This window comes from Salvelinus fontinalis, chromosome 28, assembly GCF_029448725.1.
Source record: "Salvelinus fontinalis isolate EN_2023a chromosome 28, ASM2944872v1, whole genome shotgun sequence".
Taxonomy (NCBI): Eukaryota; Metazoa; Chordata; class Actinopteri; order Salmoniformes; family Salmonidae; genus Salvelinus; species Salvelinus fontinalis.
In genome coordinates, this window is record NC_074692.1 from 13,689,720 (window position 1) to 13,717,501 (window position 27,782).

The 27,782-nt window shown below is 42.1% G+C and overlaps 1 protein-coding gene across 12 annotated transcripts in view; it reads left to right on the plus strand.

The window, feature by feature from the left end:
• LOC129826222 (RIMS-binding protein 2-like) overlaps positions 1-17,323 on the plus strand; it is a 114,049-nt gene extending 96,726 nt beyond the window's left edge. For 5 of the 12 annotated variants that reach the window (XM_055886712.1, XM_055886716.1, XM_055886713.1 and 2 more), the window contains 14 exons: positions 213-364; positions 658-1,305; positions 1,907-2,041; positions 2,384-2,536; positions 4,378-5,124; positions 6,327-6,447; positions 8,452-8,621; positions 9,216-9,384; positions 9,609-9,671; positions 10,013-10,116; positions 10,665-10,691; positions 11,200-11,271; positions 11,497-11,640; positions 14,320-17,323. In XM_055886712.1, coding sequence (XP_055742687.1) covers positions 213-364; positions 658-1,305; positions 1,907-2,041; positions 2,384-2,536; positions 4,378-5,124; positions 6,327-6,447; positions 8,452-8,621; positions 9,216-9,384; positions 9,609-9,671; positions 10,013-10,116; positions 10,665-10,691; positions 11,200-11,271; positions 11,497-11,640; positions 14,320-14,514 — 2,900 coding nt within the window. In that variant the 3' untranslated portion in view covers positions 14,515-17,323. Of the gene's footprint in view, positions 1-212; positions 365-657; positions 1,306-1,906; positions 2,042-2,383; positions 2,537-4,377; positions 5,125-6,326; positions 6,448-6,986; positions 7,101-8,451; positions 8,622-9,215; positions 9,385-9,608; positions 9,672-10,012; positions 10,117-10,664; positions 10,692-11,199; positions 11,272-11,496; positions 11,641-12,474 lie in introns of all 12 variants that reach the window. The other 7 variants (XR_008755004.1, XM_055886719.1, XM_055886715.1 and 4 more) reach the window with 7 other exon arrangements.
• Positions 17,324-27,782: the final 10,459 nt, after the last annotated feature.

Below are 27,782 nucleotides of genomic sequence, written 5' to 3' on the forward strand. Positions count from 1 at the left end.
CTAATTGCCTCATTACACACTTTCGTGGCTTAAATAATCAAATGAAACATTAACTATCAAGTGCCTCTCAGGCATTGTATGGAATCGGGTCAAGATATTATTCTCCTTTAATGGAATATACTGACATCTCAGCTGATATTGTATTGTTTTTGAAGTGTTATAATGCACTGTGTTAAATCCTTAAACTCCTGTGTTTCTGCTGTCCTCCCTAGGTCCTCCCTTCCCTCCCCAGGAGGTGCAGGTCCAGTTGGGCCAGAACCCTGGGGTGCTGCAGGTACGATGGAAGCCCCCCCTCCTCACCCCCACTGGAACCTCCAACGGAGCCAACGTGATTGGCTATGCCGTGTGCACAAAGGGACAAAAGGTGCGTTTGAATGATGTGTTATGCAGAACCTCATGTTCAACCCTGTGAAAGGGAGTGAATGTTGTAACCTCTAACCTTAAATGCTGTGAGTTGTGTGTAACACTCTACCGCCATCTTTTGGATGAAACAGTGATGTTCAGTCTATGGTTTCTGCAGGGCTTTTGTCATGCAGTGATTTGCAAACTGATGTTAACCAGGCTCCATTTTGCCTGAAATTATATATTATGTTTGTTACATAAAATATGTGTATTGAAGAGGTGTGTGTGTGTGGTCCCTGTCCTGTGTGTGTCCAGATAGCGGAGGTGATGTACCCTACGGCAGACTATGTGACAGTGGAGCTGAACAGGATCCAGTGTCTGGAGGCCAGGGAGGTCATTGTCAGGACGTTATCAGCAGAAGGAGAGTCTCAGGACTCGCCCGTGGCCACCATACCGCACAATATCCTGGGGCCTCCCCATCACTCACCCCACCATCGCCCCCCTGCACACCCCCATCCTATGCCCCAGCACCATCTGCCACACACACAAACACACCCGCCCTACCCCCAGACCTACCCCTTGTCACACCCCCAACCTCAGGTCCACCCTCAATCCCAGCCCTACACCCTGCCCCATGGTCAGCCCCTGTGCCACCCACCCCCTCACCCCCACCCCCAACACCAGCCTTACCCCACGTCTAAGCCCAAACTAGTAAGTGCCAGAGAGTCAGAAACCAAAGAGCATGAGGCAGGCCTGCTGCCTGGCCCGCCCTGGGAACGCTCCCTCTCGCCCCTCCCTCCTCCAATGTGTGGACACACTCTGGAGCCACCCCACTTCCAGGGGCGTCGTTCACCCTCTCCTCAGAGGATCCTGCCCCAGCCTCAGGGAGCCCCCATCCCCAACACCATCGCCAAGGCCATGGCCAGGGAAGCTGCACAGAGAGTGTTCGCTGAGAGTAACCGGGTAAGCAGCCACAGAGCCACTATACATACAGTATACTTAAGTAATACGGCCCAAGGGGGTGTGGTATATAGCCAATATACAATGGCTAAGGGCTGACCTTAGGCAAGTCGCAACACAGAGCAGTAAAGTAGAGCAGTAAAAATACATGTTTTGTCATACCCGTGATATATGGCTGTCAGCCAATCAGCATTCAGGGCTTGAACCACCAAGTTTATAATTCAGATTGACCTATAGCATGATGATGTACAGCGCAAACAGAGCTTGATTTGTGTGCCAAGTGCCTTCGAGACTCTCAACACCACATGGTACTACTGAGTCAACACTATAGATAACTAATATCATGTATCATTGTGATGGTGTGATGCATCTGCAGCAGAGAAGGCTGGTGGGTGGAGCTATAGGAGGATGGGCTCATTGTAATGGCTGGAATGGAATAAATGGAATGTCGAACGTGGTTTCCATATGTTTGATGTGTTTGATACGTTCCATTTATCCCATTCCAGCCATTACAATGAGCCCGTCCTCCTATAGCACCTCAAACCCGCCTCCTCTGACCTGCAGCTATATGTAAGGTTTTCTTGTCTCTGTTTTCCTGTGTCAGATTGAGAAGAGGAACATCTTCAGTGAGCGGAGCATAAACTCTGATGAGGAGGAGGATAGTTATGACTCTCCCCACACCAGGAGGAGAGGGGCTTCTGTGGACGAGTTCCTCAGAGGCTCTGAACTAGGGAGACGGGTAATACAAAACAACAACCCTGTCACATGTTAAATACAGAATAACACACCCACTGGGCACAGACGTCAATTCAACGTGTATTCCACGTTGGTTCAATGTCATTTCATTGGAATGATGTGGAAACAATGTTTATTCAACCAGTGTGTGCCCAGTGGGCAGTTTGTTTCTCTCCCCATCATCACTCTGGAGACAAAAATGCATTCTATTCTATTCTGTGTAGAGTTAAAGTAATGTGGGACAAAGAAAAATGAATAAAACCTTATAAGTTTTAAAATAAGGTATTACTTTAACCTCTCCATGTTAAAGCTGGTCCCCCCCCCCCCCCCCCCCCCCTTCTCCCAGCACCACTACAGCCACAGTGAAGATTACCAGACAGAGAGCAGCCGCGGCTCAGACCTGTCTGACATCATGGAGGAGGACGAGGACGACCTGTACTCTGAGATGCAGCTGGAGGAGGGCCGTCGACGCAGCATCAACTCTCACAACACTCTCAAGGTACAGCACACACACATACCCCATCTAGTGGGGGTCTGACCTGGAGAGGAGAGTACGGAGGGGGGTCGGGTGAACGGGAGGGTCATCCCATTTACCGTGGCCCAGACTGCCCTGTCTCTCACTGTCAGGCTTTACATGCAGGCCCGCTGTGGCTTTGCCTGATGAGTGCTCCAGCCTTGTCTGAGCTGAACAGCACATTGCATCAGCTTTATCATCCAAGTCTTAACTTACCCATCTGAATGGCTGTAATACACACCCAGAATGTACTGTATGAAGAGGTGAACACAATATGTTGTCTTACTGAGATTGGTATTGATTGAAACATGGAATGTTGTTTGTCTCAATATGTATTGCATTTTAATGTACAGTTTAAGAATGTCCATATTTTGTCATCATTATTGTTCATGAATACTCTGTTAATACTCTGTGTTTTAACAGAATATGTCAGTGGCCAAACATTTACCTTATAAAATGTACTGTACCATCAGCTAGAAGGGTCATCATGGTACATCGAATGCATAGGGGAATCTCATTTAAGTGAGTTTAGGCTACTTAAATGGAATAATTCACGTTTGGTTGTGTTCATCTCATGTTCTACCTTTTGTGTTCAAGGTTTTTTTGTTGTGGTGTGTCGATGGTTACCTTTGTGGATGCGTGGACCCGTCTCTATTGAGTATGTTGAAGGGACACATGTGGATGTGTAGCCAGCACTCATTGTGTAATGAGATCTACTGAGGGACATTATTAGTAGTGAAACAGGCCATTTCTACTGCGTTGATCATAAATACCAAGTAAAGTCTTCAGATATATTCATTTGGAGTGTCAATGTATGAAAGGCTTCCAAAGAAACATGTTTATATTTCAGCTGTGAAGAGACTTTCAGTATATGAGTCAGCCAGATATTATGCCTTACAGTGTATGAATCCCACCCTGTATACTGTACAGTACTCAACAGAACAGTGTGTTTAGGTCTAGTATCAATATGGCGATACTGAATCTGCCTATGTTTCATATGACAGGACCTCATCATGTCATCCATCAGTATGTCTCATGTCTGTGCAACAAATGAATGTCCTGTATGTATTCATGTCTTTGTATTATGTTCTTGAAATGGAGTAGAGTTCTGTGCAGTAGTGCATGCAATAAGGGTCAAAAAGCAGAAGCAAGCACAGCTGAGATTTAGCAAATAGTCATTATTGGAAAATCTAAATCTGTCATAAGAACAGACCTCGGGTCATGTCTGAAAATGTTAGAACAGACTGAGATACTTTTAACGTCTTATTTTGCTTATGCAAGTGCTTTGCTCAGTTTGCTGCCTTATTCCTCTTGGTTAGTATATATATTTCTTATTCACTAGCCCAGGCTGTGCTTGGTGCAATGTGTCTTAAGGCTTTTCTTAATTAGTTCATTCACTTATATGTTTCGTGAGTTTGTCAACTGTTTCATTTATCTGTGAGGATTTCTCATATGGCAGATTTTTTGCACCCTTTACTAATCTGTCCTGGCTACTGAAATCCTTTCCCAGACCCATCCTCAGTGTGGCTGTCTATCACTGCCTTTGGTTCCTCCCACAGATTCCCGTTCAGAGCATGCCATTTCCCCCAGCTCACGGAATGACACTGCATGCCTTACATCTGGCCATTCTGCCACAAATAACTAATTCTGTTCTTATTTTGTCTTTTTTCCCCATTTTATTTTTTATTCACACACTGTGTTGTTTCCTGCCTGTTCTAACATCTTCAAAAACTAAACGAACCTCCTGAAATTTAAACAAAACTCTTCATTCAAATGCCAATCCAAACCAATCAACTCTGCGCTCCGCTCTGTGGCTGGTCATACAGAAGTATTACAGGCGTCAGGACCTGGGAGAGCAGAGGGACTGCTGGGACCTACAGAGGGAGGTGGTGAGACAGAAGTCCCTACGTCGTAAACGGCTCCACAGCATCCCTGAGGTGGCCGAGGACGAGCCTGACGGAGTCAATGGGATGGGTCATCATCATCAGCGCCTGCGCTTTGACGACGGAGGCAGGCCTGGTACACCCCGCATGCATCGCAGGGGCCCCCGTATCTACCAGCAGGACCCCCATCAGCACAACCACCTCTCCCCCAGCAAGAACCACCGCCGCCTGCTGCAGCGTCAGCACTCCTCTCCCCGCTATGCCTACGCTTTCGAGGAGCGCAGCCTGCGCCGGCTCACCAAGAGTCCTGACAGTGGCCTGGACTGTGGCAGCGAGGAGGAGGGCTCTTTGGGGTACAGGGGTTACCCCCACGGCAGCCCCATGAGGGGCCATATCCGCTACATCCACTGTGAGGGGCCAGTAGAACGAAGGGCCCTGGCTGCAGGCAGGAAGAAGCAGCTGACACGGCAGTGCAGCATGGATGAGGACTACTGTGATAGCCCTAAGACGGGCCACCTGTCTGACCTGAGGAACAGGGAGGTGCACTACGGGCCAACGCGGGAGCCAGGGCAAAGCCCCAGACACGGAGCCCTGAGCGAGGGCAGGCTCCACGAGCTGGACAGGCCTTATCAAAGGGACCTTAGGGCCAGCTATGTGAACAGGCTCAACAGGGTCTCGGACCAGCCGCTGGTGTGTGTGACTCAGACTCTTATCTGCTGTATATTACATTTGCAAGCAGTAAAACCATACCTTTTTTCTTGGTGTTTTTTCTCTCTATGGGTCTCCCACCTTTACATTGATTTATTTATGTTTTGTGCAGTATTCTGGCAAGTTATTCGTACATGTCCATGGTGATAATTATTTGTAGTTTTTCATGTGTGTAGTTTGCTCGTTTTTAGAATGTTCAGTGAGTTTTTAAGTGAAGCTTTTTTGATTACCTAAAGGCCATTTCAAAACGTTTTTGTGTCTGATGTCTCTGAGGAGAAAGATTCATTTTAAAACAAAATGGCAGCTCAACCATAATAGTTTGCATGGGGATGCGCTATCCCTATTCTGCTCCGCCCTCCTCCTCTCTCAACCAGCCAATGGGGTAGATATGCAGCTCTGACAGACATCTTGCCCATCCTATCCCACCTCTGACTTTACCCTGATTGCTCCACCTTCCACAGGGGATCTCAATTCCAGCATGTCCTGGCTCTCATTGCTCGTAAAGGCTGGAGTCCTATGACAAATCAAGCCTTTCCTAGTGGGACTACAACGAGGGTAGTCTCTCATAACCATTAGCTGATTTAGCCATCAGTCCATCTGCATCATGTTAGTGCTTGGCAGACAATGAACTCGCCCCTCTTCATGTTTTCCCCAAAATTATTTCAGCAGAATGTCCTCTCCTACTCCCATACCACACAGCAGTGGTCAGCTTGTTGCTCGATTCCCCTGCCCCCATCTCTGTCCCATATATCCTGTATGACTAATTGGATGAGAAGCCTTTGGGCCTCAGTCTCTCTCTCTGGTTTGGGCCCCAGGCTAAAGCCATTCAGGTTGTGCTCAGCTAACCATGCCTTTCTCCATTCTATTCTCTTTCGTCTACTCGCTCACTCCCTCTTGTCATCAAGGAGCTGACATGAGCAGAACAAAAAACAAATGGTCTTTAGCTAAACATCTGATCCTGTTGTGGTGTCTGGGGTTGATTTACTTTGGTTCTGTTGATGGTTTATTTATTTGTGTGTTCTCTTTATTTTATGGGTTTATTTATTACTCTTATTTTGCCTCCTTAAGGACAAATGGAAGTGACGTCATTTGCTCTTATAGTTTTGCGATCCATTTGAATGGCTGGTTCGTTCTGAGGAAGGCAGTTTATTTTAACCTAAGCTGTATTTTCTCTCCCTCTAAAGATTATAGGGAAATCCCCCTCCCATGGATGCTCCCATGGCGACCGACTGAACCATTCAGGGAGGAGGCCGGTCCACAGTGGCAACCCCCCACAGCGACGGCCCATGATGGTTCCTTCCATTGGTTAGTGCGGTCACCACATGACGAGATGCCCCGTCCTCCTCTGCAGGCACTGTTGTTGTGTATTTATTTATCCCATGTGTTGCCTTACTCATGTGAGCTGAGCTGAACATCTCTCCAATAGACACATGACCTTAAACAACCATGTAGTTCTCTGTAGTGGTGTACCCCTACACCTGGAGTTCAGTCCATCTTCATACCTCTGTATGGTGTTTCTGACTTGGCATAAGCAGGTCGGGGGAGGGGCTGCTACTGTTTACTTGGTGCTTCTAACAGAAAAAATGAAGAGATGTGTGGTTGTAGGTCTATAGCCTTTATATACTGTGATCCTATAGGGCTCACCCGCTTTCACCCTTCCCTCTATCTCACACAGTACAAAGCATTGCTGTTTTACGTTGAACTCCAGAGTACAACCTGTTTCCTTATCCCACCACCTGACCCCCCCCCCCCCCCCCAGCAGCATGTCCAGCCAAGCCGTGGGCCAGAGCAGTGTGGGGGGGTCCCTAACAGTAACACTGTGATTTGATTGGTATCGTCTGTAGAGATCACCATGATGGAGAGTAACAGTGAAGGGAGTGAGGGGAACCTCTCACCTGGCAAGGAGAATGTTTACTATCACGGCAGTGTAGCTCGGCACAGGATGTGGCATAATAATGGTATGTGGCCCAGCTTCACTCTAGAACAAAATTAAGAAACCTTGCAAATGACAGAAAAGACAGTGTTAAGAACCCTAATTGATATTAGAGGTGAATGGTAGTCTAAAGCTTGAGTGTGAATTTTACACTAGGCTGACAGGGAAGACAAGATGTACACTTTTTCTGTGGCTGAAGAGTGTCCCCTTCCTGTATGTCTGCCTGCAGCCTCAATTCCAGGCCTCCTCTCAATTCCAGACCCTCTTCCTTCCTTCCTTTCACCCTCCCTCTGCTCCTCCCTGGCCCTCCTCCCAGGGCGTATAGCCTCCCCCTGTTGGCTCTGTGATTTTGCATGACTGATTGTTTACAGTCCAGTGAGAAGGAAAACCATTGGATGTGTAAGTGGACTGGTGTCTTGTTGGTATCACTCCATTGCACAGTGATGAAACTGCTGTCATCTAAACCAAACATTAGTATTGTATCATTAAAACATCATTTAACAGAAATGTTCACAGAATTGTGCTATTGAAACATTTGGTTAGTTCGTGCCAGGAAGTCCATGAGTGAATGAATATCAGGGTGATTCTTTTCCCCTCACTGTCCCTGATATGCTTCTGATGAGTCAGGTTTCTGCTATGGCATTTGATGTTCTAATTTCTTTCGGGAATGTTAATTTGCCATTTACCTTAATACTTTATTTCTAATGTGAGCATGGTTTTACCCCTCTTGTATTGATAATGAAGCACACTTCCTCATTTTGAAGAGTGGAACGCATGCATCTGTTGAGCTCTGTGAGACGGTGAAGTAAAACAGCAATGAACAGTCAGTCTGTTTCCCTCCATTATTTTCATGTGCATTGTCATCTAGTTACCTCTGCATCCCATAGCTTGGCTTGACATGTGCTGGCATCTCTCTGTCTAACTGTATCTGTATAAAGGTACTCTGTTTGTTGTTTTGGTGTCTGTCATACCAGCATTCAGAGATGTGTGAAAAAACTGCCAATCTGTGCTATCTGTCAATTATAGATAGCATAGACTTTGTAAAATAAGTATCTTGCTAACATATTCTCATTAAATTTAAATTTGTAGATTTTGCTCTGTAATTAGGGTCGTATTAAAAAAAAACTTGAGCCAGGTGCTCTTTGAGAGGATGATAAACTTCACAATGGACACAATAGTGTAGAATTACCATTCTTCAAACCCCTTTAAAGCTGTTTTTCACACATACATCTCATGGCCCTCTCCCCTGTCTATCAGCTCTGACAAAGTGACATCTTCTCGTCCCCCTACCCTCCACTCCGCTCTGCTCCCCAGCCTGTCCTGGGCTGGCAGTAGCAGGGCTGGCAGTAGCAGCAGTGCCCTCTCCTATGTTTCAGATGGGTACGGCGGGCAGGGCCGCGGGCGCCGGTCGCCAGAATACTACGAAGAGCCAGAGGACCTGGCGCGTATATTTGTGGCCCTGTTTGACTACGACCCTCTGTCCATGTCCCCCAACCCTGATGCTGCTGACGAGGAGCTGCCCTTCAAAGAGGGCCAGATCATCAAGGTGTTTGCCTGAGCCACACGGTGCTTTTGTCCAATCTGCTTCACTCAGACTACCAACAATAGGGCCTAGTGATGACTTACAGCAGGGTTCACCAACTGGCGGCCCACGGGCCAAATTCGGGTGGTTTTATTTAGCCCCCAAATATAATTTTTGTTTTTTTACATAGAAGACTGTAAAAACACCAGGGAATCAGCTCCAAGTGATTCTAATTTAGGAAATCTGTTCCCACATATTCCCATGCATAATAGAGAGATGTGATCTTATACAAAAGCAAGCAAGGTTTGAAATTATTATATTTTAGTGAAATATATCTGTTTGGGCTTCTTACATTCAATTTGTCTACAATTCAAACAGTCTACAAATGATTATGTTCCGGCCCTCAACCATCTGCTGAAGAGAGAAATCGTCCCGTGGCTGAATCTAAGTTGATGATCCCTGACTTACAGCATTATGGTCATTAAATTTCACTAAAATGGACAGGCCCAGAATTTGATATAATTCTGCATCTACACTTTGAATTTGCTATTAAAACAGTAATGGTGGTGGCAGGCTCTTTCTCTCCCCCCTGCTAACATTGTTCTCTGTGCTGGCCAGGTGTTTGGGGATAAGGACACGGATGGTTTTTACAGGGCAGAGATCCGTGACCGTCCAGGTCTGATCCCCTGTAACATGGTGTCAGAGATCCAGACTGAGGATGATGAGATGATGGACCAGCTACTCAAACAGGGCTTCCTCCCACTCAACACTCCTGTAGAGAAATTAGGTAGTGCAGCACCTGGACTCCCACTTTCTCTGTTTTTTTCCCCTCTGCTACTCTTTCGCTCTCTACTTTGCAGTTGATTGTCTCTTCCCTTTCTCTTTTTTCCTTTCCTCTCCTTTCTCTCTAACTTTCTTTTTCTACACATGTCTTTTGCTGATGGTACTCTAATTTCTCTGTCTCTACAATCGTTTCCCTCGTTCTTTTTTTCTCTCTGCTTTCCTGTGAAGTGAACTGCGACCGCTTCAAAGATGGCCGCTCAATAAACCGCAGGTCCCGAAAATCCAAGCGAGGTCTGTGTTCTCTTTAGATGCACTCTTCCTTCATCTTCACGCTTTTCTTCTTCCACGCTTTCTTCACTTTTCTTATGAGTGTTTGAGTAGGGAATTATGGGTATTTTCTCCAACATGCTCGTCTCCAGTAAAGTGGTGGGGGTGTTCATTATGGCTTTCACCTTCATGTACCATGTATCATTGAAACGGAATCATTCATTCAGCCTTTGCCATGTTAATAGACAGTCATTCATGCCAACTCATAAGGCATTACATACTGTCATTTTAGTGTGGGAATTTACAACAGAGTAGTAAGGTGAGTATTTCTAGTGTGTTACTTATCATTCTTATTGATTGTCCAGAGAGGAACAGGCGAAGTGGGCGTCAGCACCCCTCGTCCACACGTAGAATGGTGGCCCTGTATGACTACGACCCCAGGGAGAGCTCCCCCAACGTGGATGTGGAGGTACAGTACTGCTAGACCTCTAGCTTTATATCCTCTTCTCCACGGCTCCACCCCCATTTACAGACCAGATACCATCAGGATGCATGTGACTCAATACCTCTGTCCCTGCCCTTGATTGTATAACATGATATAAACAGAAATAGACTGTCAATTCTTTATAAACTGAGAAAAAGTATATGATCAGGAGTACATTTTGTCCAGGTCACACAGTGTTTCCTATATTAAACGTCTCACAGCTCATCAGAGAATAATTCAACTGTATGTTGTACTGTGTGAATGATTCTTTTGGAGGACCATCGTTGTTGAAGACTATTACTGCTGTTATGGAGTCAGGTGTAGAGGTAGTTCTACCCTGTTACTAACGACTTACCTGCTTTCCTTGCCAACATCGCACAAATACACCAGCCATACTTACTCCCTAGATTTACTCCTAGTCTGTACCATTATTTAGTCCCCATTTATTAGTAGCGTAACCTTTTCCTGTTGTACTTATGGCCCTTCCCCCTGGTTTCACTCACTCTCACCTTTCTATTGGCACGGCCACACAGTATGGGAGAGACAGGCTGAATGAGCAGGTGAGTGAGAGGAGCGTCCGCTCTCTGTTTTTTCTCTGTAACTGTTGTAGGAGTGTTCAGAAGAGGTGGGCTTCACATGGTGGATTAGGCTACAGTATACCCCTCTCATGAACACAGCCCCTCACTCATAGCCTGCGCTGGCATCCTTCCTCTGGTTGGTCTGTGTGTTGAGCAGTCCTATGTTTGGTTTGTGTGTTTTGGAGAGACCTGTAGGAATGGATAGTAGATAGTAGTATGGTATGCCTATTGTCTGTGTTGCAATCCTGTTTTCAAACATCCAACACTTGATGCATTTGATAGTTGCAACAGTCTGCCAAGACTTCATTGACACTTCTAGATTTACAATGCATCTCAGTGATTGGAATAGGAAGTACAGCATTTCACACAAATTCAACCCTAACAATATCCCATGTGGTTGGGTTGTAGAGATAATCTTCAACAGATTCAAGCTGCTTTGATGTAGAGAAAGCCGGTCAAACTTAACTCAAACATCTCACTGTTTTGACAGGCTGAACTGACATTCTGCGCTGGTGACGTCATAACAGTTTTTGGTGAAATTGATGAAGATGGGTTTCATTATGTAAGTATGTGAGATGTGACTTACACATCATGATATTTAAGGAGCACATTGTCTTCAACCAGCTTGGTGCAAATAAACACCAGTGGAAATGACAGTGATAGTAATAGTAGTTGTATGATAAACAATTTAAAATGATCATTTTGTATCCCTTTTATCTAGTCCGCTGTATTGTGGAATCCGATGTACATTCTATGCGAGTCACCCTGTGTGTTTGTGATCCCTCAGGGCGAGCTCAATGGACACAAAGGTCTTGTTCCCTCCAACTTCCTAGAAGAAGTGCCTGATGATGTTGAGGTTTTTCTCACTGATACTCCATGTGGAGATTCTCGTTACCCGCAGGACGCTGCAGCGCGGATAAAGACCAAAAGGGTACATGCTCTCTCGCAGTACTAGCCCTCTGTCATCCATTTACTCCTTTCCGTTCCCTTTACCTCCTTACTCCTTTAGTTTTCTGTCTGTGCTTGTGAGTGTTTCATTTCTGAACGTATGATGGGAATTCAGACTTTGGAGCATTATGCTGTAAACGTTGTTGATGTCTCAGAAATATAACGAAAACTATTAATACTTGACAGAGGTACTTTTATTTTTAATGTTGACTGCTGTGAAGGATTTTAAAATGTGGACATATTCATATAGCGTTCTCAAAGAGAATAAACAGAAACAATAAAATAAAAGCAGAATTGTAACTTTAACTGTTTTTTTGCACATGCACATTTAGCATTGCAATAAATGCTTTATGGGTATTACCTGTGTTTAATCTAAAATAGGTTCTAATAGAGGAAATCGTGTTGATGTACTGGAGGATGAAATATGTAGACTGTAGCAACGCATGTTTTCTCTTTAAGATGCATGAATTCCCCTTGAATCTTTTTATAGTGAAAAATAAGTCGAGTACAGTATAACTTTTGTATTTGCTTCCGAAGCCTTGTTTTTGTATAATGCTTAATTGTAAAATAGCATGCAAGATATCAAGAAGATTATGTTGCTCTTTGAGAGTATAATTTCGAAAGTAATCATAATACTAGCTGGAAAATAATGTGACTATAATTCTTTGTTTAACAAATAATTGCAAGTTAATGTTTGAATAGCAACAGGTTTCATCTGAAGTTTCTTGGCTGGTGTTCTAGTTTGTCATTCTCATAGTGCAGACTATTGAAATGCCATCACTGCATTTTTCTTTTCCTCACCCGCTTGGCAAAACAGAAGAAGAGTGTTCATTTCACACCTTAGAGGCTCTGTTTCCATCACGTAAGTGAGCAACTGAGGATACCAAGGTTACGCTCCCCTCGTCTAATGCAGATGACATGGGTTCCCTTAGTTTCCGGTATGCAACACACACACACTTTTTATGACCTTTATTATGCCAGTTTATGTTTCAGTTAATTCATTTTGAATGGATGTAAATATTTATATTTTTTTTATTAACCAGAACATTAGTGATAGAATACTGTGGAACACACCAGGATGACACGTTTGATCCCAGTTTACATACTTTACAGTTTTTATTTACATTTTAGTCATTTAGCAGATGCTCTTATCCTGAGCAAATTACAATTAGTGAATTCATCTTAAGATAGCTAGCTGAGACAACCACATATCACAGTCGTAGTAAGTACATTTTCCCTCAGTAAAGTAGTTATCAGCGAAGTCCGTGCTAATATTTGACGTGAGTTTATTGTAAAAGTATTCAGGTTGTTGTGTTACCTTATAAATAATATATGCCCTTTAGCAGACACTTTGATCCAAATCAACTTAGTCACGCGTGCATACATTTTATGTATGTGTGGTCCGGGAATCAAACCCACTATCCTGGTGTTGCAATGCCATGCTCTACCAACTGAGCTACTGAGCAAGTTAAGGACGGCCACCCTAGCCAATGCATTAGACAAGAAGCATGGTATCTTCAGTTGTTTCTCTGGGTGTTGTACATTACAATGTCAGTCTCTCAAGATAAGTCTCCTGCTGTAACTCATGGTAAGCTAAAAGGCCATTGTTGCACTTCTAGGTTGCCTCCCCGTAGTACTAGTGGTAACATTCAGACTCTATAGCTAACATTCTGATAGAACCTCCTCTCTCCTTGAAGCAGTGCACCCTGCCACACTTAATCTAATCAAACTGCTCGAAACAAGTCAATGGTAATCAAATGTCTGCCAGACAGGCAATCCAATCAATCAGATAAAAATATCATTGGCATTTCTTTACCCATAGATGCCCAAGATAGTGGTCCTCTCCACAATGCCCTTGTTAAGTTGTTAGTGGGGTGCACTTTTTCTTTCACATAAGGAATGATGCGAAATGGCAAAAAGAGCTATTAACATGTTTTTCTCATAGAAAGTGTCATTAGTTAAATTTTCTAACCATATTTTTAATGTCTAATATGTAGTTATATACTACAGCCATATACTACTGTGCTAGAGACTACAGTCTCATGTTAATGGGATCTTAAGGATAGAGACTACAGTCTCATGTTAATGGAATCTTAAGGTTACATCTTTCCTAAGTGCAATTGAAAAGAAGCCTTTTAGCTCATGATTACAATTAAGGAATATGTAGATATTAGATGTTTACTGTAACCTAGTTGTATATGAATGCCCTTTATATTTAAAAAGAAAATTTGCTGTCATATGTTGTCCCATAATGTTAATACAATATTGCATCTCTTGTTTTTGTGTGAAAGGCATGGCCTTTGCCATTGATAGCCATTCTGGAGAATCTCAGCATAAAATGTGCTATTGGTAAAGAGAGCAGTAGTATGTGGACATATTCTTTGGCATTGAAGTCTTTATCTTTTAAACCAGCTTGATGACAGACTGTGTCTACATGGCAGTGGGGGAGGGGGGTATACAGCACCTCAGTACACTAAAGAGACGACATCCGAGCATTGACAAGTTGAACTGGGCTGCACTATAAGGGAGATAGACTGATGAAGCCAAAGGTATGGTGGCCCTGCTGAGACAGAATGAACTGAGTGGAAGGGAGTAGTGACTGGGGTGCAAGAGGGCTGGCTTTTTAACCCCCCTGAACTGTCCCTTACGGGTCTCCCATTAGGTTCCGTTGGAAAAATCGAGTCCGCCCAGAAGAGCTGCCTACCCCAAAGTGCGCCAACACATCCCCGGCACTGGCCCTGCTATCGTGGGGCCTGGCAGTCCCATCAGGGGCCCCCACGACTTGTCCTCCAAAAAGAAAAAGGGACTGCTCTCCAAAGGGAAGAAACTATTGAAAAGACTTGGCACTGTAAAATAACCCCTTCATATACTTGAAGTATATTACCAACCACATCATAGAGGGCTCTATTCAATCTGTAATGCTGAAGCGGTACAGATTCCGTGATAGAAATGTACAGGTCAATTCCGATTGAGCAGTGTTTACCATGAATGCAGTCTCCACTAAAGCGGGTACATTGCCTTTAAATTTCAATCACGCTGAAAAGCTGAATTTCCTCGATGCGGATTGAATAGAGCCCTAAATCTCAAACACTTCCATTACTGTACGTTCTGTCCTGTGAGAAGAAAAAATCCAGTGGTCAAAGATTTTGATGGCATTTGATAACCAGTCAGATGCTGTACTCTTACACATCTGTTGTCTACTAGAAACCATTAATGTTTTAATTGCAGTATGTATTTTGAATACAGTCCAGGGACCTCATAGTTTGACATTTAATGTCATAAGCCAACCTCTCTGGTCATGTATATTTTGCTATCTGAAGCACAGGACTGCAAAACGATAAAAATATGCTCAATTTTGAATTGGCCAATAGTACGTAGGTGTGTGTTTGACTGAAGACTACATTGACCCCAAAATATGAGGTGTTTAAACCAATCTCTTTAGGGCTGAGATCAAACGATAGAGCCCAGAATGGCCAGTCAACATCATACTTGATGAGACTACTACTGGTGGCCCATCCTGACCATACACTTCATGTTGTAGTACCCAAATGAGGCAAGGAAAAGAGCAGTTTTATGGCCAGGCAGGTGAGGTCCTTGTATGGGAACTGTATGGGAGGTTTGCATGTTTTACCTGAAAGCACATCCAGAATGATCATTCCCACCCAACGTTTGAAAGCACATGCTAGCTGATGGCCTTTTCTATCAGAACATGTTAGCAAGGCACATGTGCATGCTTTGTCGGTGCATTTGATGACAGAATCTACACTGTTTGAGCAAAATGTACTAAATGAATTGCAGTAGTAAAAAGCATGTCATCGTTTTCTTTACCTCCATACAGAATATTCCATACAAACCTAATTATCAGATTGGTTCTCAGTTCAACTCAAGTCCAGGTACACATTTGACAAGTCACGACCTAGCACCTGAAGTCAGGATCTGTGCAGTGGTAAAATATGCTACATCTCCAGAAAGACCGAAGTCAGATAAGCAAGTATCAATTCCTAACAGCAAGTATTAGTTCTTCAAACACACCAAAAGACCTCTGGACAAGCACATTAGATAGGAAAGGGTTTCAAGATTCAGTTTCTTTATTTTTTAAGTAGTTGAATTGTCATGAAATGCCTAGTTGAAACCAACCTCCATGTATTTGCCTTATAAATGCACAATTGTTTGTGTCCAGTCAGTGGAGAGTTTTTATGTCCTGTATGCATTCATGTCATTGCAATACTTCTGAAAATGAAATATTTTTGCAAAATATGTTTATCAAAGCTCGTGATGTGCATTTTATTACTTGTAAGAGTGTCATGTTTTCTGGAGGACCTGAGCATTGTTAGCTTGTTTGAAACCTCAGAAGGCCCAACTTTACACTCTTCATGTTCTGTCCACATTAAAATGACAAAAAGAAAAAAAAGAAAGAAGTGTGGTGAAAATGTAAAGGTGTATTTAATGTTTTTTTTTGTCAGTACATGGTCACTATTTTGGCACAAAAAATTCAAGGCACTTTTATTTTGTTCTTCATGTTATATACTGTACTTGCAATGTTTTCATTCTGCATTCACAATCCCATTTTGACATAGGTTTGTGTACAAGACAATGGACAAGAAGGAAATGCAATTGAAGGCCGGTTCAATCAAAACTGTTTCCAGGATAAGTTTAAATCAGCATTCTTCCTGTGCAACAACAAAGCATGGTGTGAATTAATGTTCAGTTGGTTTTCATTTTGTTTAAAACAAAACATTTTTGTAGAGTACACTCCAAACTTGCATTTTTGCAGTAGGAGAATGTTTTTTTTTTACTTATCCCAGACACAAGGTTTGATAATATGACTTTCATCCAATAAAGGTTATTCTAAGTTATTTTTGTTACATAGAAATTGTGATTTCAACAAGACAAGTCTACCTCCATAATGACCCCTAGAATTCCAACTAATTTGACTACATGTTCACAGAAGCCAACTCCATGTCATTTATGAAACTGAGCTCTTTCTGTTTGCCCAGACGTACTGTATTTGTGTCAGCCCCCAACTAGCACATAGAGTAGTGAATGTATGATCAATTGAAAGCCAATGTATTATATTTATCAAAACTATCCATGATGAGTATGCAGATGTCCAGTATTTTCTGGTCCAGTTTGTATGTGAAATGAAACCTTTTTCCATCTGTTAAGAACCTCTTACACTACTTTGTTAATCATTTCATCCTTCCATTCAATTTACATCACTGTTTTTTAAACTACTACTTACATGAGATTTGAACTGAGACTGCCAAAAAAGAATGTAACAAAAGCATTCTGTATAACTTTCTGTACAATTCTCAGCCAAATAGGCATTTCAATCTACAGTTAATAGATGTACATTTTTTCCATAATAAGTTGTCCGTCATTGCTTCTATACATATTGTTTGAGTGACTTGCTCTTTTTGTACTTTGTCCATTTGTAAATTGTTTTTAAATGTTTATACTTGATTTTCAGACTGCCTTTTTTGTACATAAAAATTTATAATCAAACTGTGCAAAGCTTTCCCCATGGTGTCTTCAAAACCATGTTTTAAAAGTCTGCAATTGTGTGCTAGCTTTATGAAAAGAAATAGCCTATATTGGGGGTTACAAAATATTGTGTGGGTGTGCATGTGCAAAACATTTTATAAAAGAAATTTGATATTTTGTAATGCTGGTTGTGCCGTGTTTTATTCCCCAAATGCGAACAGTTATTGTGCTGATGTTGCTTCCAGAGTAAATTTGGAACTTGTTAGTGAGTGTTGCAACCGAGGACAGACGATATTTACACACTTTGTACTTCAGCACTTGGCGGTCCCGTTCTGTGAGCTTGTGTGGCCTACCATTTCGTGGCTGAGCTGTTGTTCCTCCTAGATGTTTCCACTTCACAATATCAGCACTTAAAGTTGACCAGGGCTGCTCTAGCAGCGCAGAAATTTGACTTGGTGGAAAGGTGGAATTCTATGACGGTGCCACGTTGAAAGTCACTGAGCTTTTCAGTCAGGCCAGGCCATTCATTCAGGCCATTCTACTACCAATGTTTGTCTTTGGAGAAGAGAAAACACGGTGTATGTTTACATTTATAGGTTTATTTCAAATTAAAAGTGAAAACAATTAATACAAGGAAGTCATTGATGCAGAGGCCTGTGATGGCTATCCTATTGGGACTCGCATGCCAAAGTGACGATTAGAGTCTGCTTGATGTTGCAACAAACTAGCCAGGTCCGACCATCCTGATATTGTGACCTTACAGTGCGAGACAAATATATTGACACCCTTGCATTTTTCAGAAATAGTTTCCTATTTCTTCTAAAGTAGCATGATATTTACCTTTTTGTTGGATTTTCAACATTGCAGAGACATTTAAATTGTTGCAGTCTTAAATATTTTTTGTGTCTATAAAGACAAATCTTTATAGACCTCAAACCAGGTGCTTTCCAATGGACGAGCTAAGAGGAAAATCATCCAACAGCAACCGGGAAGCAGGTTCCTGATAATGATGATGCTCCTGTTTAAGGAAGAGGAAGGACTTCTAAGGATAAAAATACATGTTTGTTCTAAAGTACGGCGTATTAATAGAGCACATTTCTTAGAAGTTAATGCACTTCAAAGTTCTTAAAACAAAAATTCAAATAATAAATAAATAAAATTGACAAGTATAAGATAGATATTAAAATGAAACTAAACATATTAAAATTATAATAGGGCAAAAAAAACAGTGAAACCAGTGAGACTGATGGAAGTAAAATAAATAAGATAAACACAATTTTATAAAGCAAATAAAAATATATCCGATTGATAAAATAGCACAATAACACCACCCTATGTAAAAGCCTGGCTATAAAGTTGTGTCTTGACCTCTCTCTTAAAAATGTCTATTGTCTCTGACGCCCTCAGCTGCTCCAGCAGGCTGTTCCAACAGCCTGGTGTCATAGACTAGACGTAACATAGTCAATGTAAATCCGGGACACTCCAATTAGTATGATATGGTTACATAAGACATATGTTTACTACATGATTCCATATGTGTTATTTCATAGTTTTGATGTCTTCACTATTATTCTACAATGTAGAAAAAGGTCAAAATAAAGAAAAACCCTGGAATGAGTAGGTGTGTCCAAACTTTTGCCTGGTACTGTATGTAGAAAATAATAAAGATAAAGAAAAACCCTTGATAATAGTGAAGGCATCAAAACTATGAAATAACATACGGAATCATGTAGTGACCAAAAAAGTGTTAAACAAATTAAAATAGATTTTAGATTCTTCAAAGTAGTCACCCTTTGCCTTGATGACAGCTTTGCACACTTTTTTGGTTATTACATGATTCCATATGTGTTATTTCATAGTTTTGATGTCTTCACTATTATTCTACAATGTAGAAAAAGGTAATAATAAAGGAAAAACCCTGGAATGAGTAGGTGTGACGAAACTTTTGCCTGGTACTGTATGTACAGAATAATATGAAATGCTCTGAGACCAGGTTGGTTCCAAAGGCCAGGACCATAAAGACAATGCAGCCACACCAAATGTTTTAAAACAAATGTTTTTAAACGTTGCATCCTGCTGAACTCGCCCGAGAACAGCAGAGTGGGGGAGAAGAGTCAGGATGTTATAAGAGATAAAGTCAAATCTCAAAACAAACACACTCCAGAACACATGGAGGTAGAATAATGTAATGTTGCTATTTTATCTGAAAATATTTTATATAAGAGAAATGTACATAAAAAATGGACAGTAAATATGATGAAATGTACAAAAACAACACCCTGCTGTTGCTTTAAGTGTGATAAAAAAAAAATAGCAAACGTATTGTGTTGCTGACTGATTGTAATTTTTGAATTAGGACATTTCCATTGAGATGAATGCATTGTACACTTGTAGGCAGAGTGACAACAGATACAGAACTTTATAAATACAGTTGAAGTCGGAAATTTACATACACCCTTACCAAATACATGTAAACTCAGTTTTTCACAATTCCTGACAATAATCCTAGTAAATATTCCCTGTTTTAGGTCAGTTAGGATCACCATTTTATTTTAAGAATGTGAAATGTCAGAATAATAGTAGAGAGAATGATTTATTTCAGCTTTTAATTTTTCACCACATTCCCAGTGGGTCAGAAGTTTACATACCCTCAATTAGTATTTGGTAGCATTGCCTTTAAATTGTTTAACTTGGGTCAAACATTTCAGGTAGCCTTCCACAAGCTTCCCACAATAAGTTGGGTGAATTTTGGCCCATTCCTCCTTATAGAGCTGGTGTAACTGAGTCAGGTTTGTAGGCCTCCTTCCTCGCACACGCCTTTTCAGTTCTGCCCACAAATTTTCTATAGGATTGATGTCAGGGCTTTGTGATGGCCACTCCAATACCTTGACTTTGTTGTCCTTAAGCCATTTTGCCACAACTTTGGAAGTATTCTTGGGGTCATTGTCCATTTGGAAGACCCATTTGCGACCAAGCTTTAACTTCCTGACTGATGTCTTGAGATGTTGCTTCAATATTTACACATAATTTTCCTGCCATCTATTTTGTGAAGTGCACCAGTCCCTCCTGCAGCAAAGCATCCCCACCACATGATGCTGCAAGCCCCGTGCTTCACGGTTGGGATGATGTTCTTCGGCTTGCAAGCCCCTTTTTCCTCCAAACATAACGGTGGTCATTATGGCCAAACAGTTCTATTTTTGTTTCATCAGACCAGAGGACATTTCTCCAAAAATTACGATCTTTTTCCCCATGTGCAGTTGCAAACCGTAGTCTGGCTTTTTTATGGCGGTTTTGGAGCAGTGGCTTCTTCCTTGCTGAGCGGCCTTTCAGGTTATGTCGATATAGGACTCGTTTTACTGTCGATATAGATCCTTTTGTACCTGTTTCCTCCAGGATCTTCACAAGGTCCTTTGCTGTGGTTCTGGGATTGATTTGCACTTTTCACACCAAAGTACGTTCATCTCTAGGAGACGGAACGTGTCTCCTTCCTGAGCGGTATGACGGCTGTGTCGTCCCATGGTGTTTATACTTGCGTACTATTGTTTGTACAGATGAACGTGGACCCTTAAGGTGTTTGGAAATTGCTCCCAAGGATGAACCAGAATTTTGGAGGTCTACAATGGCAATTGTCTGATTTCTTTTGATTTTCCCATGATGTCAAGCAAAGAGGCACTGAGTTTGAAGGTAGGCCTTGAAATACATCCACAGGTACACCTCCAATTGACTCAAATTATGTCAATTAGCCTATCAGAAGCTTCTAAAGCCAGGACATCCTTTTCTGGAATTTTCCAAGCTGTTTTAAGGCACAGTCAACTTAGTGTATGTAAACTTCTGACCCACTGGAATTGTGATACAGTGAATTATAAGTGAAATAATCTCTATAAACAATTGTTGGAAACATTACTTGTGTCATGCACAAAGTAGATATCCTAAACGACTTGCCAAAACTATAGTTTGGAGTGGTTGAAAAACGAGTTTTAATGACTCCAACCTAAGTGTATGTAAACTTCTGACTTCAACTGTAAATATATCTAAAACCAAATACTTTTACTCAAGTAGTACTTCACTGGGTGACTTTCACTTTTACTTGAATGATTTTATATTAAGGTATCTTTACTTTTACTCAGTATGACAATTGAGTACTTTTTCCACCACTGCATGATAGTACTGTGTTTAGGCACGTATTTGACAACAATAGTCTTAGATTTACGCTGAACAAAAATAGAAATGCAACTTGTAAGTGTTGGTTCCATGTTTCATGAGCTGAAATAAAAGATCACAGAAATGTTCCATATGCACAAAAAGCTTATTTCTCTCAAATTTGATGCACACAGTTGTTTACATCCCTGTTAGTGAGCATTTCTCCTTTGCCAAGATAATCCATCCACCTGACAGGTGTGGCACATCAAGAAGATTATTCAATATCATGATCATTACACAGGTGCACCTTGTGCTTGGGACAATAAAAGGCCACTCTAAAATGTGCAGTTTTTTCACACAACACAATGCCACAGATGTCTCAAGTTTTGAGGGAGTGTGCAATTGGCATACTGACTTCAGGAATGTCCACCAGAGCTGTTGCCAGAGAATTTAATGTTCATTTCTCTACCATAAGCGTCCTCCAATGTCATTTTAGAGAATTTGGCAGTACTTACAACTGGCCTCACAACCGCAGACCACGTGTAACCATGCGAGCCCAGGACTTCCACATCCGGCTTCTTCACCTGTGGAATCGTCTGAGACCAGCCACCTGGACAGCTGATGAAACTGTGGGTTTGCACAACTGAAGAAAACTGTCAGAAACCATCTCAGGGAAGCTCATCTGCTTGCTTGTCATCCTCACCAGAGTCTTAACCTGACTGCAGTTTGGCGTTGTACCGACTTCATTGGACAAATACTCACCTTCGATGGCCACTGGCACGCTAGAGAAGTGTGGTGTTCACGGATGAATCCCGGTTTCAACTGTACCGTGCAGATGGCAGACAGTGTGTACAGCGTTGTGTGGGCAAGCTGATTGCTGATGTCAACATTGTGAACAGAGTGCCCCATGGTGGCGGTGGGGTTTTGATATGGGCAGGCATAAGCTACGGACAATGAACACAATTGCATTTTATTTATTATAATTTGATTGCACAGAGATACAGTGACAAGATCCTGAGGCCCATTGTCGTGCCATTCATCCGCCGCTATCACCTCACGTTTCAGCATGATAATGCAAGGCCCAATTTTGCAAGGATCTGTACACAATTCCTGGAAGTTGAAAATGTCCCAGTTCTTTCATGGCCTGCTTACTCACCAGACATGTCACCCATTGAGCATGTTTTGGATGTTCTGAATCGATGTGTACAACAGCGTGTTCCAGATCCCGTCAATATCCAGCAACTTCTCACAGCCATTGAAGAGGAGTGGAACAATATTCCACAGGCCATAATCAACAGCCTTTGGCAAATGGTGGTCACACCAGATACTGGCTGTTTTTCTAATCCACGCCCCTTCCTTTTTCTTAAGGTATTCGTAACCAACAGATTCCCAGTCATGTAAAATCCATAGATTAGAGCCTAGTAAACTTGAATGAAATTGACAGATTTTCTTATATGAACTACAACTCAGTAAAATATTTGAAATTGTTGCATGTTGGGTTTTAAATTTTTGTTCAGTGCAGATTCCTTGTACTTAAGGAGCAGCTGCTAAAGGTTTTTCTGGTAGATTGAGCTGGCTGCTAGCGCTATGTGGCTGTCACCCCCCTCCTCCAGTCGAGCTAGGTGAATCAGCAACTGGTCATGGAAGGCTGCTCCGTTGACCCAGACCTTGAGAGAACGAGTCCTCATGTGGGCATCTAGCATGGAGTACTTCAGAGTTGTCAACGCAAAATTAAGTCTGCGCTCCACATACACAATGTCGCTCTTCATCTTTGCCTCATTATGTATGTTCATCGTACATCTCTTGAGGGCTTACTCCATTTCATTGTACACTTTGGACGCCTTCTCTTCTGCAAACACGCGGCACAGAATGTCTATGCTGTTCTCTTCTGGGATAAGGTTCTTGATGGAAGCCGTGACTATGTCGATCTCTATAGACATGACTAAAGCCCCGAAGCCTGTTGCCTTTGGTAAATGCTCACGAGAGCACCCGAGTGGCGCAGTGGTCTAAGGCACTGCATCTCAGCACAAGAGGCATCACTACAGTCCCTGGTTCAAATCCAGGCTCTATCACATCCGGCTGTGATTGGGTGTCCCATAGGGTTACGCACAATTGGCCCTCTGTCATCCAGGGTAGGCTGTTAATGTAAATAAGAACTTGTTCTTAACTGACTCGGCTAGTTAAATAAAGGTTTGTCACTAGGTGCATAGCTTGTTCAGATTATCCAGGGTGTTCAGACTGAAGAATGTCTAGAAAGTAAAGTCAAATCTCAGGGATTGGTGTTGAAAATCTGTGTGGCTGATGCAGCCATCTCTGGGATTTTTGATGAGCTTCCCATTGTTTCTGAGAAAAGTTTCTAATAAGTCACCTCTAAATAAGGCTACTGTGTGCTTTTCTTGATGTTGTTAAGAGAATGTGACTGTGGAAGAGTGGCTGTTACTGTCTCTCTCTTTATGTAAATGTGATGTTTTAACAGGGCTGGACTTGGCAGGGTTTTACTGGAAACCCTGTGGGTAAACATGATGGGGCCATTGACAACTAAATGCCTGCTTATGTTCGCAGGTATGGCCCACTCACTCACACACACACGCACACTCGCACACACACATACGCACGCACACACACAAGCCCACACACACTAATACAAGTGGTGTGTCCTAGGCTGCATGTCACCCCCAAGAGGAACAACTTTTCATCCATCGGGCCACATTCAAACAGAGCTGGACAGACAGGTTCCAATCCAAGGGCCGATGCATTTTAGCAACCTCCAGGGGATTAGATTTGCTGGATGATTTGAAAATAGCTTTTTGTCCTCACACACCAGTTGTGAGTTTTGCGTTGAAAGAGAGATACATATGCAGAAGAGAACCCCATACCTACTGTGAAATATGGTGGTGGATCTTTGATGTTATGCGGCTATTTTACCTCAACTGGTCTTGGGGCCCTTGTTAAGGGGCTTTACCCGGTACCAGGTCATTTTAGCCAAAAACCTGGTTGCCTTGGCCGCAAGTGGATCTTCCAGCAAAGATATAACACCAAGCACACATCAAAATCAAAATGTTGCAATGGCCATTTCAATGTTCGGACTTGAACCCCATTGAAAACCTGTGGTTTGAATTAAAAGGGGCAGTCCATAAGCGCAGACGAGTTAAAATATTCTGTATGGAGGAATGGTCTAAGATCGCCTCCCGAACCCTGGCTAACAATGTGTTCTCCCATCTCATTAAACATTTTTGTTAATGAGGAAGATTAGTGTGAGAAGTGGTGAAGAGTGTGTCTGTCTGTGTGTGTGTCTGTCATCTTTCGGACATTGTAATTACTCAACTTGTAAGTATATGTCCCCCCCCCCCACCCCCCCCCCATTAGGCTCCTTAACTCTATTTGACTCTCTGGCTCCTCCGGCTGAGATTCACACACAAATGACAATTGACCAAGAGGAAAAATCCATGTCTTAATTGACAATTAGACAAAGAGGAAATTCCCTCCTGGGCCGAGGGCAGACGCTGATTTTGAAGTTGCAGTTGGGGCTACACCTTCATGTGACCATGAGCAACTATTCCTCTGCCCACTACACACACACACACACACACACACACACACACACACACACACACACACACACACACACACACACACACACACACACACACACACACACACACACACACACACACACACACACACACACACACACACACACACACACACACACACACACACACACACACACACACACACACACACACACACACAGCCTTACAACACAGTCAGTAAGACAAGACAGAAATATTCTTCAACCTGGCACACCGACACCCGTGGGACTGGAACCAGCAGCCATGAGAAAACTACATGTGTTTGCATCCCAAATAGCACCTTATTCCATCTATAGTGCACTACTTTTGACAAGGGCCCATATATAGGGCTCTGGTCAAAAGTAGTGCACTATATAGGATGCCATTTGGGACGCAGACAGTGATTAACCTGTGATAGCCCCAACTCAGGTTAAAGGCTGGGAAGTCAGGCTGTGCAGCCCTTAGGGTTAGCAGCAGTTAGCTTGGTATACTGAATCCACTTAGTGTTGTTTCAGTCGTAAAACGGAGAGATACAGTATATAGTTGTGGTTTCAGGCTATCCAGGCTATCAGTACAGTAGGTCATATAGACAACTTCCGTCAGAATTTATCTTCTGTGTAACCAACATTATTGCAGAGCAGGACACCTATAAATCTATCAGAAATATTGTATGTGATGCAATACCACACTAGGTGTCAATTCAGAAAGCAAACCTAAACCCTCATTCAAAACAATGATAATAGTTTGAATTTCAGTGTACTTCCTGAATTGACTGGAATTTAAATTAAGTTTGTGCTATAAGGAAAATGTGTTTCCATGAGTGATTGGCTGTTGCTTTTCTCTTAAAAGCTTTGCCTTTACAATGGCCGAGAAAGGGGATGTGTTTTCTTGGGCCCTCACGCATTTGCCTACATTGCCTTCTAATTCAGGAGGTACTTCTTGTGCAGACACCTGATCCCTTGGGAGGAGAGAAGAGCGATACATCTAACCATCATTCTTGTGTTCAGAGTGCCACCCTGTGGTAATTTAGTGTTAGTTATGTGTTATGAATTCTGAATATGAAATCTGTGATGAACTTAAAATGGATTTTTATTTTAACAGTGCTTGATTTGTGCTGTATAAAGGTCATTTCCGACTGAGTCGACATATGCAGCGTTCACCGCAAATGCAGTCTCTGCTAAAGCAGTATCATTGCCTTTACACTTCAATCACGCTGTAAAACTGAATTTGCGAGGTGTGGATTGAATAGAGCCCTTAGTAGGCTAGTCTAGATTTACACTTAAAATAATTCAGGAGGTAATCAAAACAGCTTAGGCCTACATTTAAATTCACTGGTTTGTGATCCTATCAGTAATGTTTTCTAATAACGTAATGTGTCATTCATTTACAATAATCAAATCAATTAGCAAAAAACATTTCTTAAAAGGGGATTAAAATAAATTACCATTAAGGCTACTAAAATACAAAAATAACAAATGGCAGTGAAATATCCTTGTACTATATGCATTATATTGTAGTTTGACAAATGCTACTGCTACAGTAGATTGCTGACCTTTAAGGACAGGTTTGACATCTAAGCAATTATTATCTGAAGGAAAATAGGGGAGGGTCATGCTTTTTCAATTTCAGGGGAGAATTCTTTATTTGTATTATTTTTTAATCCAGGGGAGGGTCATGTAATTTGTTATCGATTTAAATGTCAGCATTTTGGAATTTACTTGTTGAATTGGACTATGTGTAACTTTGGTTTACAACCCTGCTCTCTCTCACTCTCTCTCTCTAGTTCTGCTCACTGAGCCCAGCTGGGTGGGCATTTCACTTTTGGCTTTGATTTGACTGTTCTATGAGTCCCTCTTTGCGCTTGGCGTATCCCGAATGTGGGTGTGTAGAATATCTGGCGAATAAAATAGCGCTTGTCGTGCTGACATGGGGAGCTAGCGCGCAACAGAAATGCTGCATTCAAAACAACTGGGAAATCGTTGACATCCAATTTCAGTGTGTTCAAGACAACTAAGGACTCTGGAAACAAAAACCTCTGACTGGGAAATTCGTTTTTAACGGTTATCCAACTCTGATTGAAAAGTTGGAAACTCTGGCATCTTTCTAAAGCTCCGACTTTCCAACCTGAAGATCACAGATGTCAGTATTTTACCTAGGCTATTTACTGCAGTATTATTCCTTTAGCTCTTGGAGTCCCAGGAAAAGCTAGACTAGGCCTACAATAGCTTGTTATACACTTATTTAGAAAATTGTATTTATTACTACAGCTTGCTCTTGCTTGCTGAATGTAAAATACAGAAACCAAAAAAACTGGGGCATATTCATTACACAGTTTCTGTGTAACATTTCTTAAACGGAATGAAATTGGGAGAGACCTACCTGAATTTGTTCAATAGAAACTCTAATTTTGCTCTGTTTGCTTCCATTTGGTTATAAACAGTAAATTGTTTATGTAAGGAATATGCCCCTGGCTAGGAGTAAGCAGAGCGAGAGAGTGCATGTGATGGTGTGATCAAAATACACCATGTGAGTAGCCTGCTAATGCACCTTTCTGGACCTTGTACTAGAATGTTGTGTCTTTGGCTATGCCGGATTAAGTGATATGACATGCTATTCTATAAAATCCTTTCTCTGTAAATAATATTACCTGATTAAGCTAATCATGTAAATGTAATTAACTAGAAAGTCAGGGCACCACGAAATAATGTTTATAGAGCTGTTATCTTCCGAATAAACTCTTAAAGACCTGGTAATATTTTACCTCAGTAGCAGTCAATATTTAATCGTCACCTTATTCAGTCTCATCTGAAAGTTGTAAATTCTTGGTTATATTCACGAACCCTGGCTAACAAGTTGAATCAGCAGTACAAAATTTGGTTTAATTATATATTTACTAAATACCTAAATAATTACACAGAATTACATCTAC